General features: G+C 43.1%; 1 protein-coding gene across 2 annotated transcripts; it reads right to left on the bottom strand.

Annotated features, from left to right (window-relative positions):
- Positions 1 to 12,994: 12,994 nt before the first annotated feature.
- On the bottom strand, positions 12,995 to 18,343 carry Alg2 (ALG2 alpha-1,3/1,6-mannosyltransferase). 2 transcript variants are annotated; one of them, XM_052717049.1, is made up of 2 exons: positions 17,808 to 18,343; positions 12,995 to 15,632 (listed from the first exon to the last, which is right to left on the bottom strand). In XM_052717049.1, exons 1-2 carry the CDS (start codon positions 18,153 to 18,155, stop codon positions 14,733 to 14,735), a joined length of 1,248 nt encoding a protein of 415 aa, XP_052573009.1. In that variant the 5' UTR covers positions 18,156 to 18,343; the 3' UTR covers positions 12,995 to 14,732. The 2 variants fall into 2 exon arrangements, with proteins under 2 accessions (XP_052573009.1, XP_052573010.1); XM_052717050.1 differs by having other exon boundaries at positions 12,995 to 15,559; positions 17,808 to 18,009.
- Positions 18,344 to 18,351: the final 8 nt, after the last annotated feature.

The following is an 18,351-nucleotide window of genomic DNA, read 5'->3' as shown; positions in this document are numbered from 1 at the left end:
TAATAAAGTGATTGATTCTTTCTTTGTAACCACAATATGCAGCCTATCAGCAAAAGAAATGGCTGAGAAAAAAAATCATGCTTGCTCATACTCTGTTAATCTGTAACAAGTTACTTAGATGCACATGTATATGAGTTCTTGTGATGACTTTCTTTTAATCATGTAAGGGAGATGAAAAACATGTTTTTACCTATAGTCATTATAATCATTCACTTAAAAACAGAATGGAACCCCATTTAAATTTATATATTGCCTGAAAGATTTTGTTGGGGTACATAAGCTGTAGAGGAAAAATAAAGACAGAGAATTAAGAAGAATAAAGATAGTGTTAGAAGGAAAATCTAAATCAAGAGTGAGAAAAGGAAATCACCAGGAAAAATAAAGGAGAAGAATACAGAGGAAGAATAAAGAAGAAAACCATCAAGAGAGTGCTTGGGTGTCTTTTCCTTGACCCCCTTGATAAAGAAGTTGTAATGCCCCAACTTTGTGGATTCCCTTCGAATTCTGTGCTGCTGGAAGCTGGTCCCCTAGGCAGCAGAAGGTCAAGCTGGATGTCTGTATGTAGAAGAATGCAAATGGATCCATACTTATCACCCTGTATAAAACTCGAGTCCATATCGATCAAAGACCTCATCATAACACCAGATATATTGAACCCGATAGAAGAGAAAGTGGGGAATAGCCTTGAACTCATTGGCACAGGAGACATCTTTCTGAACAGAATATAGTTAGTACAGGCACTAAGATCTACAATGAATAAATAGGACCTCATGAAACTGAGAAGCTTCTATAAGGCAAAGAACACTATCAATCGGACAAAGCAGCTGCCTACAGAATGGGAAAAGAGTTTACCAATGCTACATCAGATAGAGGTCTAATATTCAAAATATATAAACAACTCAAGAAACTAGATATTGAAAGACCAAATAACACAATTTAAAAATGGGGTACAGACCTAAACAGAGAATTCTCAATGGAGGAAACTCAAATGACTGAGAAACACTTAAAGAAATATTCAACATCCTTAGCCATCAGAGGAATGCAAATCAAAACTACTTTGAGATTCTGTATTACATCTGTCAGAATGGCTAAGATCAATAACACAAGTGACAGCTCATGCTGGAGAGGATGTGAAATAAGGGAAACTGTAGCTAGAGTTTTCCTGCCTGGCCCACAGTCAGGACAAATCTCTCTCACCTGCCACTCCCACAGCCGCTCAGACCCGACCAAGTAAACACAGAGACTTATATTGGTTACAAACTGTATGGCCGTGGCAGGCTTCTTGCTAACTGTTCTTACAGCTTAAATTAATCCATTTCCATTAATCTGTACCTTGCCACATGGCTCATTTGGGAATTTGGGCGTAGCTTCTCTTGCTACTTCCTGCTGGAGGGGGGCGATGTATCTTATGGGGACACAAAGAAAATTTTAGGATTGTGGAATAGTCCATGAGGCTGTATTGTCTGAGCCAGTTGCCTTCAAACCATTCTGGATGTTGGATCATCTGGGCCATGGTGTCATCCGAGACCTTTCAGGGGGTCTTGGCTGGTCAAACCTGATGTATCTTAATCTGGAACAAATTCATAGCCTCTGGCTTTCTGTGGGAACAAAAGCAGAAACTCTTTTCCAAAGCAACATATCCTTACATCCAAATTTTGAAGTCAAGGTACCTTTAAAATATACATTTTGGCATAACTCAACAGCTTTTACAATCAAATGTTTTTCTGCAGTTAAAAATCCCAAAGACAACATAATCCAGATTCTCTGTGTAATATTCATCTTTACGTGGTTTATTTTTATATTAACTTTACTGTCTCTTTAAAGACTTTATTTTTTTTAAAACTATGTATTTGTTTATATAATTGTATATATCATCTTTTTTTGTCTCTTTCAAGCCTATGTATATTTTATACACATTGTAAACTATTACATCTGAATCTGTCTTATTGTGAATCTATTGTTTTAAAATGCAGCAGCTGTGGCTGCTGGCTCCACCCATCTCAGCTTCCCAACATGGCAGTGGTAGTTTACCACCAGCTCTGGGAGCTATCATGGGTCTATGCTTTTATCCAAGCAGCGTGTAGCCCAAAAACCTCTTTTTTTTGTTTTGTACTAGCAAAGGCTAAATCTACCACACAGCTTAATGTGCCACTTGCAGAGGCCTCATTCCCGCCATACTGCAGATCGAGCGCACACGCTAGGAACCCGCCAGTAGCTCAAACCAGCAGCTGCTGCTCATTTGAGAGAGACAATTAGGAAGCTGTTTTTAGTTCCGTTTTAGAATCTTTTTTCAGGTTTTAGGTGGAAACTCTTGCCAACACGTTGGACGCCATTTGTAAATGTAACCAACCGTCTTATTAAATAAGAAACACAGAACCGATTCAGAGAAGAAAGCCAAGAGGTCAGAACTAAGGGCCTTACCCTTCCTGCTTCAGCCAAGAGAGTTCTCCGAAAAAGGGGCCTACTTCCTGTGTGTATGTCTTTAAATAGCCTTTCTGTTCTGCCTTCTCATTGGTTGTAAACCCAAACACGTGACTGTCTCGTCACTGCCTGTATGTAGAGCCCTCCAGGTCCTTTATGGTATTGAGATTAAAGGCGTGTGTCTCCAATGTTGGCTGTATCCTTGAACACACAGAGATCTACCTAGTTCTGTCTAACAAGGGCTGGGATTAAAGGCGTGTGCCACCACCGCCACACTCTTGCTATGGCTCTAATAGCTCTGACCCCTGGGCAACTTTATTCATTAACATACAATTAAAATCACATTTCAGTACAAATAAAATCCTTATTCAAGTAGTCTTTGAGACTGGATCATCTCAGCTAGTCATCTCAAAATTGCTCTGAGCATCTTGTAGTTCAAAGCTGATCTGTAGATGATGTTTGTCAGCTTAGTGATATTATTATGGTCCACGTGGAATTGTTGTTGTTATGGGGCCCCATCTTCCTCCTGTAGACTTCAGTTGATGTTAGGCCTGGTCGTGATTTCCTGCAGAAAACTGATAAGAGACTCGAACACAAAGACATATATATGCAGCTAATTGAAGCCTTTTTTGTAGAATTAATTAGCACTCTATATGATCATTGATATCTTAACAAAGTTTAAAATGTATATATATATCTATATATATTAATCTTGTAAATATTGATATAAAATTTATAGTTTAAGAAAAGTTTAAAGAATCAGAATAGAATCAAAGAGTTGAGATTAGTAATAGAATAGTCCCTTAAATAATTTGGCTTTTTTCCTGTCCCAGGGAGTTTGCATTTTCCTTTTAACAACATGCTTGAGTTTAAAGAAGGAGAGAGCCATTCTCCAACTCCAAAGTCAGCTTTAAATTTTAATTGAAATGGGACTATTAGAAGACCAATAGTGTTAAATCTTTAGATAAAAGCAGAAACAAACATTTAGGAAGATATAAAATTTTTTAGATAATATATACCCATACGAAGGATATAGTTACCTTTCCTAGAATTTGACAATTAACCTAAAATTTTTCTTTCAGGATAAAGATACCTTCGCCCATACCCAGCAGGAAGCAATTTTAAGAATACGACGCCCACATTCCCAAAGAGGTGGTGTGGGGCGGGTGGTTTTTTGGTCTTTTTAATGGGTTTTGGGTCTGGGATAATTTTCATTGTTTAGGGAGGTTGGTTACAAGTTGTTGTCAAGGGTTAGGAAAAAGGCTAAACAAAGGAGATTAGATTTAAGGTTCTTGTTTAAAAAAAAAAAAAGAAAAAAAAGAAAAGAAAACAGACAATTACTAGTTTTAAATACTTTACATTGGATTGGATTGTTTTATATTGTATACAAATTATATATATTGAAATTGATATTGTTAGAAAATGCTATATGTATATTTCTAATTGTACTTATACCGTTCATTTAACAATGCAATTTTCTGATCCTTGAATGTTATTATTACCAACTATTAGGATATAAAGAAATGAAAGTTAGTAGTTAGACATTATAATAGAACTTGTAGTTATATTAGATATGTTTTAAAAATTGATCAGATATATTTTAGACAGGTCATCTTCAAACCCTTCAGAGATCTACAGAATATGGCATTTAAAATGTTTTAATAACTTAGAAAATTTTTCTTTTTTGAGACATGTCGGCTCCTGGCAGTACCAATCGACTTCAGAGAAAATATGGGCATTGAAGAAATTGCGTATGGAGTTAACTTTCATTGTGGCAAAAGTTAGCCACTGGACAACAAAGTATCCTCGAATCAACTGCTGACAAAATGGACAGATAGGACATGAAATAAAGGACTACTGATTCTTGCCAAAACAAGTGTGGTTATGGCTTTATCAAAAGGCATCTTCTGAGGCCAGGACAATATGGCACCATCCTTGAAGTGGCCTTCGCAATTCGGAAAAGGTACAGTGCCCTTTTCTTCGAAGGCAGCTGAACAGGCAGTGGGCCGATGGCTTCTGATGTGCAATGGAACAGCAGCTAAAAGTTATTCTTGAAGAGTAACTAAGCTCACGCCTCTCAATAGTAGACTGGCATTTGAGAGGGATGTGGAGAAGAAAGGGATGCTGAGATGAAGCCATATATACACAGCCAAGAAGAATGGACAGTTAAATTAAAAAAAATCAACAATTTCCAGAATTTAAAATCCTGAATCATGACATGACACTAGTGGAATTCAGGTGTTTCTGGTACATGGACTGCTCTCACCCAATGTGAGGTTGAACTGTTGACCTTGTGTATATCCTACTTCACAAATGAGTCTGTCAGATATGCTAAGCCTATAGGCTAAAGATGATGACCCAGCACTGCGGAGAAACCTCAGGTGACTGTCCAGGCAGCTGGCTGTTTCTGTCAACTCACAAATTTTTTGGAAATTGCTTGCATGCACTTCCTGTTTTTATTTTTGTTAGCTAATATTATTTCCTTTTTGGGTCTCTGAGGGAGCTAAAGATTAGTTAGTTATAGTTGAAGGTTAGTTAGTTATAGTTGAAGATTAATTAGGATAGAAAGTAAATTAGATACATTTTGGACTTACCAAAATAGGATAGATAATGAAATTATTTTCTCTGAATTTGTCAAATACAAATGGACTAGACATTGTTTAGACATTTATTACTTGTATATATTGTATATAGTTATTGTACTTTTGTATATAGTTTTTCTTTTGTTAGTTATAACCTTCTTTTTTTTCTTTTTACTAAAATAAAAAAGGGGAAATATGGTGGTATTTTATTTGTACTGAAATGTGATTTTAATTGTATGTTAATAAATAAAGTTGCCCAGGGGTCAGAGCTATTAGAGCCATAGCAAGAGCATGGCGGTGGTGGCACACGCCTTTAATCCCAGCCCTTGTTAGACAGAACTAGGTAGATCTCTGTGTGTTCAAGGATACAGCCAACATTGGAGACACACGCCTTTAATCTCAATACCATAAAGGACCTGGAGGGCTCTACATACAGGCAGTGACGAGACAGTCACGTGTTTGGGTTTACAACCAATGAGAAGGCAGAACAGAAAGGCTATTTAAAGACATACACACAGGAAGTAGGCCCCTTTTTCGGAGAACTCTCTTGGCTGAAGCAGGAAGGGTAAGGCCCTTAGTTCTGACCTCTTGACTTTCTTCTCTGAATCGGCTCTGTGTTTCTTATTTAATAAGACGGTTGGTTACATCTACAGGGAACACTCCTCCATTGCGAGTGCAGACTTGTACAGTCACTATGGAAATCAATAGCAGTTCCTCAGAAAGTTGGGAATAGATCTACCTCAAGATCTAGCTATACCACTCTTGGGCATATATCCAAAGCACTTGCTCAACCATGTTCATTGCTATTCTACTCATAATAGTCAGAAACTAGAAATAACCTAGATGTCCCTCAACTGAAAAAATGGATAAAGAAAATGTAGGACACAATGGAGTACTACTTGACTGTTAAAAACAATAACATCCTTTTTTTTTTTTTTTTTTTTTTTTTTTTTTTTGCAGGCAAATGGATGGTAAAAATCATTCCGAGTGATGTAACCCAGACCCAGAAATGTAAATATGGTATGTATTCACTTATATGGATATTAGCCATTTAATGACTGATAATCAACCTATAGTCTGTAGACCCAGAGAGGTTAGGTATAGAGGAAGGGACTAGAGGGTGGATGAAGCAGCAAATGACCTTGCAGGTAGAATTTTTAAGAGAAGAAGAAGGGGAGGTCTGTGTCAGAATGGGCTAGGATGTGGTAGTAAAAGGAGATAGGAGACAAAAGGCAGAAGGGGAAGGAGACAAGGGAAAGGGGGAATGGGTATTTGTCCCAGGACAAAGGACCGCCTCTAGGTAGAGAGGAGACAGACATGACACATTGGCAAATGGTTTATAAAGATAAAGGGGAAACCCCATGTTAGGATGAGGTGTTTCATTTTAATTGGGCATGTTAATTAGGTGAACCAAAGGGGGCTTCTCATTGCTGGACTTTGGTAGTCAGCCTCAGGAGGAGGAAGTGGCCAATTAAGGGAACAGACCTTGGTGGACAGCTTTAGTAACATAATCTAATAGTTTTTAGCAAGACAGAGGTAATGGGGGAGACACATGCCAGAGACACATGTACGAGTGGGCTAGTGTCCCTTCAGTGGACACATGGATATCCCTGAGAGGGGGAAATACAATCCATTTTAAGGGTGGACTTGGGACAGATGGGGATGGGAACAGGAGGATCATGTGGTGAAAGGGAGGGGAGAAAGGGTTAATGGATGGAACGCAGGGAGAGACAGTTGGAATTGAGAGACAGTTGAGGGATGATACACACTGGAAAATAGTGAAGTGGAAACTTCCTAAAATATATGAAGACATTCCTAATGAGCTCTAATAATGGGGATACAGAGTCCCAGCTGTCCATTTCTTGTCACCAAAAGTAGTGGGACTGGGTTGCACTCAAATTGAATTTTGGCCAAGGAATCCTATGGAAATCCTCAAACAATCTAGGCTGTTGCTAAGACAAAAGGCTGCTCTCTGCAAATGTACAGTGGGATCCCATTGCTGATGACAACATCCATACAACTCATTGAATATGGAGAAGTTGAGCTGGTGCCTACATGGAGCCTTCACTCCTACATTCTAGTGTCTTTGGTGCAGGACAGTACTCTACAGGCTATCAAAGGAGAAATGTAAACACCTATCCAGCCATAAAAACCTTTGACCTAAAAATCTGTCCTCCTAGCAAGATATGTTAGAGCAATGGTAACAGAACTTGTGGGAGTAGCCAACCATTGTGTGATTTGACTTACGGCCCACTCCACAAGATGGAATCTACACCCACCACTGCTTGGGTGACCAAGAACCAGAGACTAGATATCTCAGAGACAGGGCAAAACCAAACACTACTGGTATAAAACAAAAGTACAAATAAAATGACTCCTAATGATATTCTTTTATACTCATAGATCAATGCCTTACTCAGTTATCATTAGATAATCTTCTTCCTGTACCAGATGGGAACAGATGCAGAGACTCACAGCCAGACATTACATGGAGGGAGGGAGGGAGGGAGGGAGGGAGGGAGAGAGAGAGAGAGAAAAAGAGAGAGAGAGAGAGAGAGAGAGAGAGAGAGAGAGAGAGAGAGCTTAGACCACTCAGCTCTAAATGGGATGTCTCTATCAAATTCCTCCCCTCAAAGGTCAGGGATCCCCACAGAAGTGGAGGCAGAAAGGGTATTAAGAGCCAGAAGGGATGGAGGACACCAGGAGGACAAAGCCCTCTGAACCAACTATGCAAAGCTCACATGAGCTCACAGAGACTGATGCAGCAAGCACAGGGCCTACATGGATGTGGACCAGGTCCTCTGTGTATATATTACAGCTTTAAGCTTAATATTTTTATGGGACTCTTGAGTGGGTCTCTGATTCTTGTGCCTGTTCTTGGGGATCTTTTCCTTCTGTTGGGTTGCCTTATCCAGCCTTGATGCAGTGGTTTTTACTTCATCTTATTATATTTTATTTTATCATGTTTGGTTGTTATCTCTTAGATGCCTGTTCTTTATTAATGAGACAGAGAGGGAACAAATCTGGAGGAGAGGGGATGTGGAGAGGACCTGGGAGGAGAAGAGGGAGGGGAAACTAATCAGAATATAGTGTATGAGAAGAGAATTTATTTTCAATAAAAAGAAAACAAATGAAAATAAATACCAAAACTAAGGTGTGGGACTGGAGGGGTGCATCAGTCAGCCTTGACAGCCCAACTTCAAGGCCCGGAAGGAGAGAACCGATTCTCTCAAGTTGTCCTCTGACTTCCACATGTGTGCCATGGCCTGTGTGCATGCAATCCTCCACACAAAATAAATGTATATAAACTTACAAAAATCCAGATACGGGTAAAGTATGATTTCAAATGTGAGCAAAGTGTGGTCTATGAATAAAACTTTCAATGATGTAACATTATAGAAGTCCAAGAGTGTGAAGCTGTTAATATTTTTTTCTCCAGTCTCCTGCACATGATAGGTCTTAAGTACCCGTTGTTAAGACTGGTTGCAGGAACAATGGGTACAGTGTAAGTGGGAAGTGCTGGACGGCTGTCGGGGCCCCTTTGGGGTGTCTTTAAGGGTTGTAGCACTGAGAACTGGAGAGATCACCTGCCCTGTTTGCGCAGCTCTCCTGGGGACGGCTTGCTTGCCCTCCCATTTACCCCCTTGCTCTGCTCCTAGATGGACGAGTTGTGCTTTTAGGTGGCCTTGGGTCCTGGTCTTAGCCGATGGACTCCAGGTTAGGTGAGCTGAGCCTGGAGGATATCTCACTTGCCTTTGGGTTTTCTTTGCTGAAGCAAAGGTAGTTCCCTGAACCAAGAGTGGCCCAGAAGTCCTTCACTGACATCTTTTCTGAGAGAGGGCTGCCTCCCTTCCAGTGAACCAGTATGGTTGTCTGCTGTTGGGGACCATGTTCCCTGTCATGAAGGTTATCTACCATGAAAGGCTATGAGACAATACAGAAAGTGTGCTCCTGTGACATTGAATTCCTGGACCACTTAGAATCTCAAGCTTAGCTACACTCCTGCTGTCTTACTTAGGATTTTATTGCTTGAAGTGACACCATGACCACCGAAACTCTTATAAAGGAAAGCCTTTAATTGGGCTTACATTTCAGAGGGTTAGTCCATTATCATTATGGCAGGAAGCATGGCGTCAGGCAGGCAGACATGGTGCTGGAGAAGAAGCCAAGAGTTCTACATCCAGATCTGCAGGCAGCAGGAAGAGAGAGTGACACTGGGGCTGGTTTGAGCATGTGAAACCTCAAAGGCCACACCTACTCTAATAAGGCCACACATCCTAATAGTGCCACTCCCTATGGGGCCATTTTCATTTAAACAACCACATCTGCATATGCCTAATTTTCATTGGACTGCATGATCTATCCCAGTAGCTTCCTGAAATCTCCTCTCTTTGGCTTAGAGCATTAAGATCACACTGTTCAACATTCCACAGGGTGGCTGGCTCCCAGGACCTCACACATAACACTGTTTTACTCTATTGAACTGAAATGTCCTCAGATTTCTGGAAAAGGAAACCTACAATTGGGCTAGATGTGAGCTGGTTAATGTGGTAACTATTTTTTTTTTGTTTGTTTGTTTTGGTTTCTTTCTTTCTTTTCTTTTCTTTTTTTTTTTCTTCTTCAAGATAGGGTTTCTCTGTGTAGTTTTAGTGCTGTCCTGGATCTTGCTCTGTATACTAGACTGGCCTTGAACTCACAGAGATCCGCCTGGCTCTGCCTCCCAAGTGCTGGGATTAAAGGCGTGCGCCACCACCACCCGGCCGATTTTTGGTTTTTGAGAACTGCATTCTTGCAAGTATGCATGATGCCAGGCAGTTGTTGTAATCTTCTTTTTATGTATGTGTATATATATATATATATTTTTTTTTTCAGATTTTGCCTTCTAACTTTGCTGTTCAAAATTTTAAATATTTGCTTTTAAAATTTGAGTCTGTCATCATTTCACTGAGCTGCTTACAGTAGCAAAAAGTTGAAGCAATCTCAATACAATATATAACAATAAGATTATGAAGAGTAAATGTACATTTCAGGGTATTAGTTGGACACATTAATGTCTGGTACTATGCTGTAAAAGCAAATAAACATGATTGGTTTTAGTTTCTTTTTAAAAAGCCCCCACCTTTTAATGGAAAAAATCCTTTAAAAATATTTTTAGGAAGGGTCTCACTGTATTCCACTGGGTGACCTGGAACTTGCTATGTAGACCAGGCTAGCCTGGAACTCAGCAATCCACCTGGCATTGTTTCTCCCAAGTGCTGGGAGTAAAGCCATACACCACTAAGTCCAGGTAAAAACGGTTTCAATTTTAACTCTTGTTCTTTTTTTAACATTTATGTTTATGGGTGTGGAAGTCAGAGGACTATTTGTGAGAGTCACTTCTCCTTCTACCATGGGGATCTCAGGAATAGAACTCAGGATGTCAAGCTTGGTGGAAAGCACTTTTACCCACAGACTCATCTCTTGGGCCCATTTTTTCTCTCATTCTCTCTCTCAGCCTTGAAGTGCTGGCACTCAAGGTATGTGCCATTATACCTAGCTTAAAAGTTTTTAGTTATCCCATGGTAATCATATATTTATAGGACAGCATGTTTCCAGTACATGTGTACACTGTGAAATAAATCAGGGCTCTTAGCTTTTCCACCAAGACTGAATAAGCAAAACAACCAACCAAGCTATAAAACAAACAGAAATACCTGGCCTGGTCCCCCTCACTGTATACCTTCTTCCCTCCCTGACCCCAGTCTTGTGGATCCCCGGGGAGCTGCTGGCTCGAGCATCTTTGGCTCCATTTGGCTTGACAAACACCTCCCTCTACTCTTTCCATCCTATATTGAATGTGGAACCAGACAGCTTGAAAAGTCACATGTTATTAGGGAGGCTCCTTACCCTCCACCTACCAAATGTGCAGGTGTTGGTGTCTAGATGGTGGCGCTCCTTGACGCAGAGAGCTGAAGGGTTGGGTTGGGGTTAGGAAGGAAGGAGTAAGTTCAGAGTGGCAAGAGGTTAAGTGAGTGCAGGTACAGAGCCCATGTTGGAGAGGGGTCCACAGAGGAGACAAAGGAGGGCTGCAGCTGTCCTTCTAAGTGGCTTCAGACAGGTCCTTGGCTCCCTCTGGGCTTGTTACCCAGCGGCTTAAAAGCAAAGTAGGTGTCTGTCAGGTTCTGGGAGCTGGAAATGCACAGAAAGGAGGTCTTGGGGCAGTTAGTGACAGGTGTGAAGACCTGGGGCAGCTGGGACTCAGGACAAGAGGGCTGACTATGTAAGGGAGGCAATGGTGTTTGATGAGGAACAGGCGGAGTCAAGCAGGCACCCGCAGCACCTTAGGAGGTGAAGAAGCACTGCAGGAGAGATATCTACACAACTGAGAAACTCTTGTCCTGGGCTGTCCCGAAACCCAGGCTTCGCTTACCGTGCCACTGCTTCCCAGCTGTGTATCCGACTTCCCACCTCTGAAGGTGCCTCCTAACTGCCTTTGAAGGACGGCCGTGAAGGACACACAGGACAACCCAGGGTAAGATCTATGAACTTTTAGGCCATCTGGAAAGCTTCAGGGGCCATGGGAACATCACCAGGCAGGAAGAACAGCAATAATGCAGCCTGTCATTGAGCAAGTTGGTACATTCTGTGTACAAGCTCTCCCTCACCCCCATTGGGTGTGCATGTATAAGGGACATGTGATATCTGCATCTCAAGAAGAGCAAACTTGAGGAATCCTGGCCAGTGTGAGGTCTTGAGGCAAGATGGACTGAATCCTGGCTTGCCCACTTTTCAACTGTGCCCACTTGGTCATGGCTTTCCCTGGTCTGGGCTTTGTGGAGATGATGGGAGAATTACACCAACCTCAGACCACCGAGCATCAAGTGGTAAAGAAAAAGTGAAGCCATTCTGAGCCCGAGGGCCTGAGCAAGCATAGTAGCAGTGCTGTGGAGGGAGGTGAGAGGCAGATAAGCTTGGGGCTTGGTGATGAAGTGGGTAGGGTGGGGCTTGGGCATCAGAATTTTCAGGCTCTGCCCACCTTTCCAGGCTTTGTTGAAGCGAGTGGTTTACCCACACTGATTTGCAAAGGAACCCTGGACTTCACAAGGGTTAAATGAGTCATCCCTGAAAGCATGCTGAGAAGGGATGACTTCCTAATGGTAGAGTTACTATTGATGCCACAAATTAGTACAGTGCTCCATGCTATTTCCCTATTGATGCAATTTTGCAAGTTCTGAGTACCATGAAGGCAAAGCTCCACTCTCTGCTGTTTATCCAGAAGCCCAGAGCCCAGGCATCCAGAGCAGGCAGGACTGTGCCATCCTTCCAGGCCTGTGAAGTCTTGTTACCCATGGGGCTCAGGGCAAGAAAGACAAGTGCCAGGAACTCAAGAGTTCATTTTAGAAGGATAAACACTCAAAGAAGCAATAGATTTTGTGCTTGGAGTGAGTAGCTGTCACAGATCATGTGACCAATTCACACATTATGTGACCAATTCACAGACTCTGTGACCAGTTCCACCAGTCTTGAATCAAATGGTCAGAGCCACCAGGTTTATCTAAAAGGCTGTAATTAAAAAACACACATGAACTAAACCACAAAATGGGGAAGACCCACTTTACTGGTACTTTCACACCACCAAGGAAATCAAATTCCACCGAATCAGGTATGACTGCCTTCTTTGGTGAAGCTCTTTTTTGGTACTGTGCCACTTGGTAAAAAAATACTCCTGAGATACAGATTTAAACTAAAACTGAATCTCTAAGGAACCCCAACAAAGTGGTCTCACAGAGTGGCCTGAGTCCACATGAAACCTCCTGTCCTTTTCAACCTCCACAAAAGGCAGTGGCTGCAGCTACCATGTCCATTGAAATCTGCCACAACCACAAACCACCCTTCCAGAGAAGACAATCACCTCCCTTCATAGATGAAGTTGAGGGGTGTGCAGAGATATATTTTTCTCTAGGTTAGGCAGGCTGTTCGGCTCTGTTGCTCTCAACCATAAAATGGACCACTTGACTATTGGTATTTATTATATTCTTACAGGTAAGTTTAACATTAAAGGCAAATTGAAAACTGCTTTAATATTTGTACTTACAAGCAACAGGTAAACAATGAACCATCACGACTGGGCAGTGTCACAGGGATATGGAAGTTGAGAGGCAAGTAGGTCAAGCAAGCTTCACACAAAGGCATTTAAAGACAGGGAACACTGGCATGCTAAACTCGGGAGAGAATATATGACACAAACACCAAATGACACTCATTGACATTATGACGTCTGAAATATGATGCTTGGTACAGTTTAGATGCTGAATGTCCCCTCTGATGGTCATTCTTGGTTGTCAACTTGTATCTGGAATTAACTAAAATCCAAAATCAGAGGGCACACCTGTGAAGGATTTTTGCTTAATTTGAAGTAGGCAGATCTTCCTTCTTGAGGCAGGAAGACACTCCTCTAGTCTGGGCCACGCCTTCTGCTGGAAGCCTACATAAGGGCTTGGAAGAAGGAAGCTTTTGCTCTTTGCCTACTTGTCCTTGCCTTGATAGTGGGTCCATTTCTTCATTGGCATTGGAGCCTATTTCTTTGGGATTCCAGTGTACACCGAAGACCAACGGAGACATCCAGCCTCATGGCCCGAGAAACTACTGAATTCTTGGCTTTCCATTCACAGACAGGCCATCCTTGGATTAGCGGGACTGCAGTCTGTAAATCATTCTAATAAATTCCCTTTCTATATATACACCGAGAGAAATTCATTCTGTAAGTGCTGTTACTCTAGAGAACCCTGACTAATACGCCCCCCAAAGGCTTCCTAGTCCATGTTGCTACTGAGAGGTGAGAGAAGTCTTAGTAGGGAGGGCTAGTGGAAGGAAATTAGGCAATCGAGGGCATTCTCTAGAAGGTGGTATCAGGCCCTTTCTATCTCTTTGCTTCCTGGTTGCTTCCTCTACCATGAGTTCCTGCCATGACCCACTGTCTTGCCATAGGCTCAAAGAAATAAGGCCAAACATGGGTAATGTCTGACACAGTAAGCCAACACATGTGTGATGCTATGTCAACTGTCTAGTTTACCCTAGTTTTCTGATTTCGGGTTTAGTTACTTAATAAGATGAAATCACAGCCTGGAGGTCCAGACCTAATTTTTATTCTCTTCCCAGGTCAAACATCTTTTATTGTCCAGATGCAGTACAAAACAAAACAACCCTCCCCCCCAAAAAAACCCCAATAAATAATACTGAGTGCTCTTGTTATGTGTCCAGGCAAAATTCAAACAAAAACTTCCCAGCAGCTAATAGGGAACACTCTTCTAAGTGAACTGAGTGTGGGAACCGAAATAGCCCCGTTCCCATTACACTCTGAAGTCAAATCAATTGGCTGTGACAATGGTAAGACCTCAACTATTAAAGCCAACTAAGGCACTGGATGATTAAACCTTTATATATAAAGGAACAATAATCCAGAAAAATAGAATTAAAATAGTCTGCTAGCAGAAGATTGCTAGCATTCTTTCAACAACACCGATGAGATTTGGAATGATTACAGCATTGAGGATAGTTTCAGAGAACAACAGGTAGGTGTGGTGGACAGGTGGTTCACCTTCAAGACTCAAGTCTACTTAAGAAAAAAAAATGATCTCACTAGCACTAGATTCTAGCTCCTGTTTTCAGTTTCAGAGGCGCTGCTACAACCCATGAGAAGGTCTGCAGTGCATGTAGCATACAGACCCTACACCACAGAGGCTCCCCTGACTACACAAGTCTGGTGACATACTGGTAGAGCTGCTCCGCAAATACGTCAGCAGAAAACTTCTCTGCCACCCTGGCTTTTCCAGCCAGGCCCATCATAACTTTTAAGGATGGTTTGTGGATGAACTTCTCCATTGCTTCTGAGAAGTGTACTGGGTCAGGCTCACACAGAAACCCTGTGACCTTGTGGACGACAGTCTCCAAGGGCCCACCTGAATTAACGGCGATGACTGGGCACTGCATGTACATGGCCTCCAGAGGGACGATGCCAAAGTGCTCATTGCTGGGGGTGTAAAGCACACACAAGCAACCGTGGAGGAGTGAGATCTTCTGTCTGTCTGAGAAGGACGGCAGGAAGGTCACATGGCGCTCAAGGTCTGACTGCTGGACTATTTTCTTCAACTCCCTATAGTGTTCCACGTTCTCCAGGATTCTATCGTCATAACCACCAGCCATGAACAGATGAACCCTCTCCCAGTCTTGAGATGTCAACCGTCCACGAAGCTGGACTAGGGAGCTCAGAGCCAAAGGCAGATTTTTCTTCCTTTCAAATCGGTTGATAGAGAGGAACAGGAACTGTTTCCCCTTGGGAACTAGGTCATCTATCTTCTCAGGAACAGCCAAGTCATAGCTGCCGATGTTCAGAGACGGGTACAGGATATCAGGATTTATGTGAGACAGACTCTTGAAGGTTTCCTTAAAGACAGAAGCTGTGTACTGGCTGTTGACCAAGATGCGGTCTGCCATGCCTGTGGTGTATTCCTCGATCCAGTCAATGGGGGCCCTGTAGAACCGCTTCAGAGTTGAATTTCTCTTGGAAAGCAGCAGATCTGGGAAGTGACAGTAAAACAGGACCTTCTTCCGCCGTCTGGCCAGTTTGAACACTGGGATACAGGCGGACACCTAACCAGGGTAAAACCAACAACAGTAGGTGAGTGACTGGCCACATCAACTGCCATGGCCACAGTCTTTTCTTGGTTACAGCCCAGCTGCCTGGTATTACGGATTCATAGGAGTTGGGTAGTAAATGTCTATATTAACCATGAAGATACAGTTTCCTCAGGGTGCTTCAGTGCAACTCAGGATCATAAGTAAAGAAACCCCAGAGTAACTGTGGCTATCTCCACCTGTAGGCCTGGTTAGAGAACAATGGCTGGTAGCATCCACTGCGGATAAGAGCATGGGGTAGTCTATAGTACAGACTGTGGGAGAATAAAGTGTGGATAAGAGCATGGGGTAGTCTATAGTACAGACTGTGGGAGAATAAAGTGTGGATAAGAGCATGGGGTAGTCTATAGTACAGACTGTGGGAGAATAAAGTGTGGATAAGAGCATGGGGTAGCCTAAAGTACAGACTGTGGGAGAATAAAGTGTGGATAAGAGCATGGGGTAGTCTATAGTACAGACTGTGGGAGAATAAAGTGTGGATAAGAGCATGGGGTAGTCTATAGTACAGACTGTGGGAGAATAAAGTGTGGATAAGAGCATGGGGTAGTCTAGTACAGACTGTGGGAGAATAAAGTGACACCTTTGAAAGGCAAATTTGGAAACTGCTACTGACAATTACAATGACATTTACAATAACATTTACATTTACTACAACCCACAACTCCCCCCACCACCCCCAGGAGTTTCCTCAGAGGACATGAGTAAGAAGTGAGATTAGTATGAGGATATCACATCTAGTGCAGTATGAGAATGCCACATCTAGTCACACACACACACACACACACACACACACACACACACACACACACAACAAAACAAAACAAAAACTAGTGGTAATGTTAGTGTCCTTTAGGGAAGATGGAAACATTTATGGTATATTTAAATAAAGGGGACTTTCCAGCCACTTAAGAGACTGATGTGGATCTTGAATACCAATAAGGATGGACGTCTCAATTTTTTGCAGAACAAAAAGCAAAGTGTCCAACAGCAGGTAAATTGAATTACAATTATGTACAAGTAAGATGTAGCTAGAGACAGACATATATGCTACAAGCAGCCACACATCGGTTCTGGAAGGATGCAAAGAAACTTGACAGTGGTTCCCTCCTCAAGAAGGGGCACAGGGGACTTTTACATTATACTTCTTATTTGAACTTTTATTCCTAAGTAAATGTTACTTCTCAATTAAAAAAAAAATGTGGGGCCGAGGAGTTGGCTCTAGGCGGTAAGTGGGGATCTAAGTTTGATTCCAACTGCCCATATAAACCCAGGATATGGCAGTGCATACTTGCCCGAAAGTCTAGCCAAATCTTTCAGTTTCAGGTTCAAATGAGAGATTCTGATTAAATGTTCAGGCTGCAACTGACTGAGACAGATACCTGACATTGATAGTTTTCACACCCAAGCTCAGACGCCTGTATAGACACAAAATATACCCACCCATCTCCCGCCAGTCTCCAAACCCTGAGTTGTAAAAAGCACCCTCGAAACAAGTCTAGTATAGCTACAGGGCAGACTGGATTGAATGCTATTTACCAAAAACTCCGACTTCAATCCAGTAAGGTGGCTTACATTGTAAACCCAGCACCTGGGAGGCCAGCCTGAGACCACTAAGCAGGGACTTTTATTGTGAGACCACAATAAACCGGGACTTTTCTCCGAGACCAATGGGGACAATGCTGACGTTTTAATGCGGACATGATATGTTTAGCTTGACTTTAATCCATGTCACTGCTAAGTACTGGAGTGGAGGGATTAGGAAGACTGGAGAGGGTGGGATGGATGGGACCTGGAAGCAGAAACGGTAAGAATAACAGAGAACAAACGGAGTTGGATACAAGGAGTGACAGCAGGTGACTTTCAATGCCAGCGTTCCTTGGAACGAACCCCTGGGCCCAACTACCTTAGTCTCAGGACGAAGCATTTAAAATGCAGGCACATGAGCCCTATCACAAGGACCTTCAACGAAAGGGGATGCGGGGGGGGGGGGGGGCGTTCCTGCGATCTGCCACTTTAAAGGATCCATACTAAAACTGGAGACCGTTCTCTCCCTGGGGACTCCTGCTGGACAGTTCCAAAGATCCTAGAACAGAGGCCCCTCCCCCGGCCAAGACTCGGTGGCCGCCTCACCTGGTCGCACACCACCACGTCGAATTCCTCGCCGGAGAGAAACAGCACGTAGAGCGCCAGAAAGACCATGCGCACGTAGGCGCAGATGGCGGCGCCGCGGCCGCCCCAGCCCAGGCTGCGGGGCAGCCAGTCCCCGGCGCAGTGCACCGACAGCTCGCGGGTCTCCAAGAAGCAGTGGTTCGGGTTGTAGTGCGCGGTCCATATCTTCACATCACATCCGCAATCCTGCAGCGCCAGCGCCGCGTCCAGCACGAGCCGTTCGGCACCGCCCACGCCCAGGTCCGGGTGCAGGAACAGCACAGACGGGGGGTACACCCGGGCCCGGGCTCGGCACAGGTTTTCGGCCATGGCAGCCCAGCCGCGCCTGCTCCCTGCGCGCGAGCTTCTGCAATCTCCGCCCCTGGCCCAGCGAGCCACTGAAAGCCGACCCAGCCCTGTTACGCGTGCGTCAGTTTAGGACACATCAGCGGCAAGCGTGTGGGTGCTAAGAAAATGCCTGACTAAATTTCTCGCGTGAACGTGCCTGAAGCTTTTCGTTTTGGTG

Source organism: Peromyscus californicus, unplaced genomic scaffold (assembly GCF_007827085.1).
Source record: "Peromyscus californicus insignis strain IS unplaced genomic scaffold, ASM782708v3 Scaffold_5__1_contigs__length_169319896, whole genome shotgun sequence".
Classification (NCBI taxonomy): domain Eukaryota; kingdom Metazoa; phylum Chordata; class Mammalia; order Rodentia; family Cricetidae; genus Peromyscus; species Peromyscus californicus.
The sequence above is the reverse complement of the archived record's forward strand: the minus strand, read 5'-3'. Positions and strand labels throughout refer to the sequence as shown.

Excerpts from the sequence above, each read along its gene's own strand:
- Alg2 (XM_052717049.1), bottom strand. The coding sequence starts at position 18,155 with ATGGCCGAAAACCTGTGCCGAGCCCGGGCCCGGGTGTACCCCCCGTCT. Across the intron at positions 15,633-17,807 it reads ACGTGGTGGTGTGCGACCAG|GTGTCCGCCTGTATCCCAGT; the intron begins GTGAGGCGGCCA and ends TACCCTGGTTAG.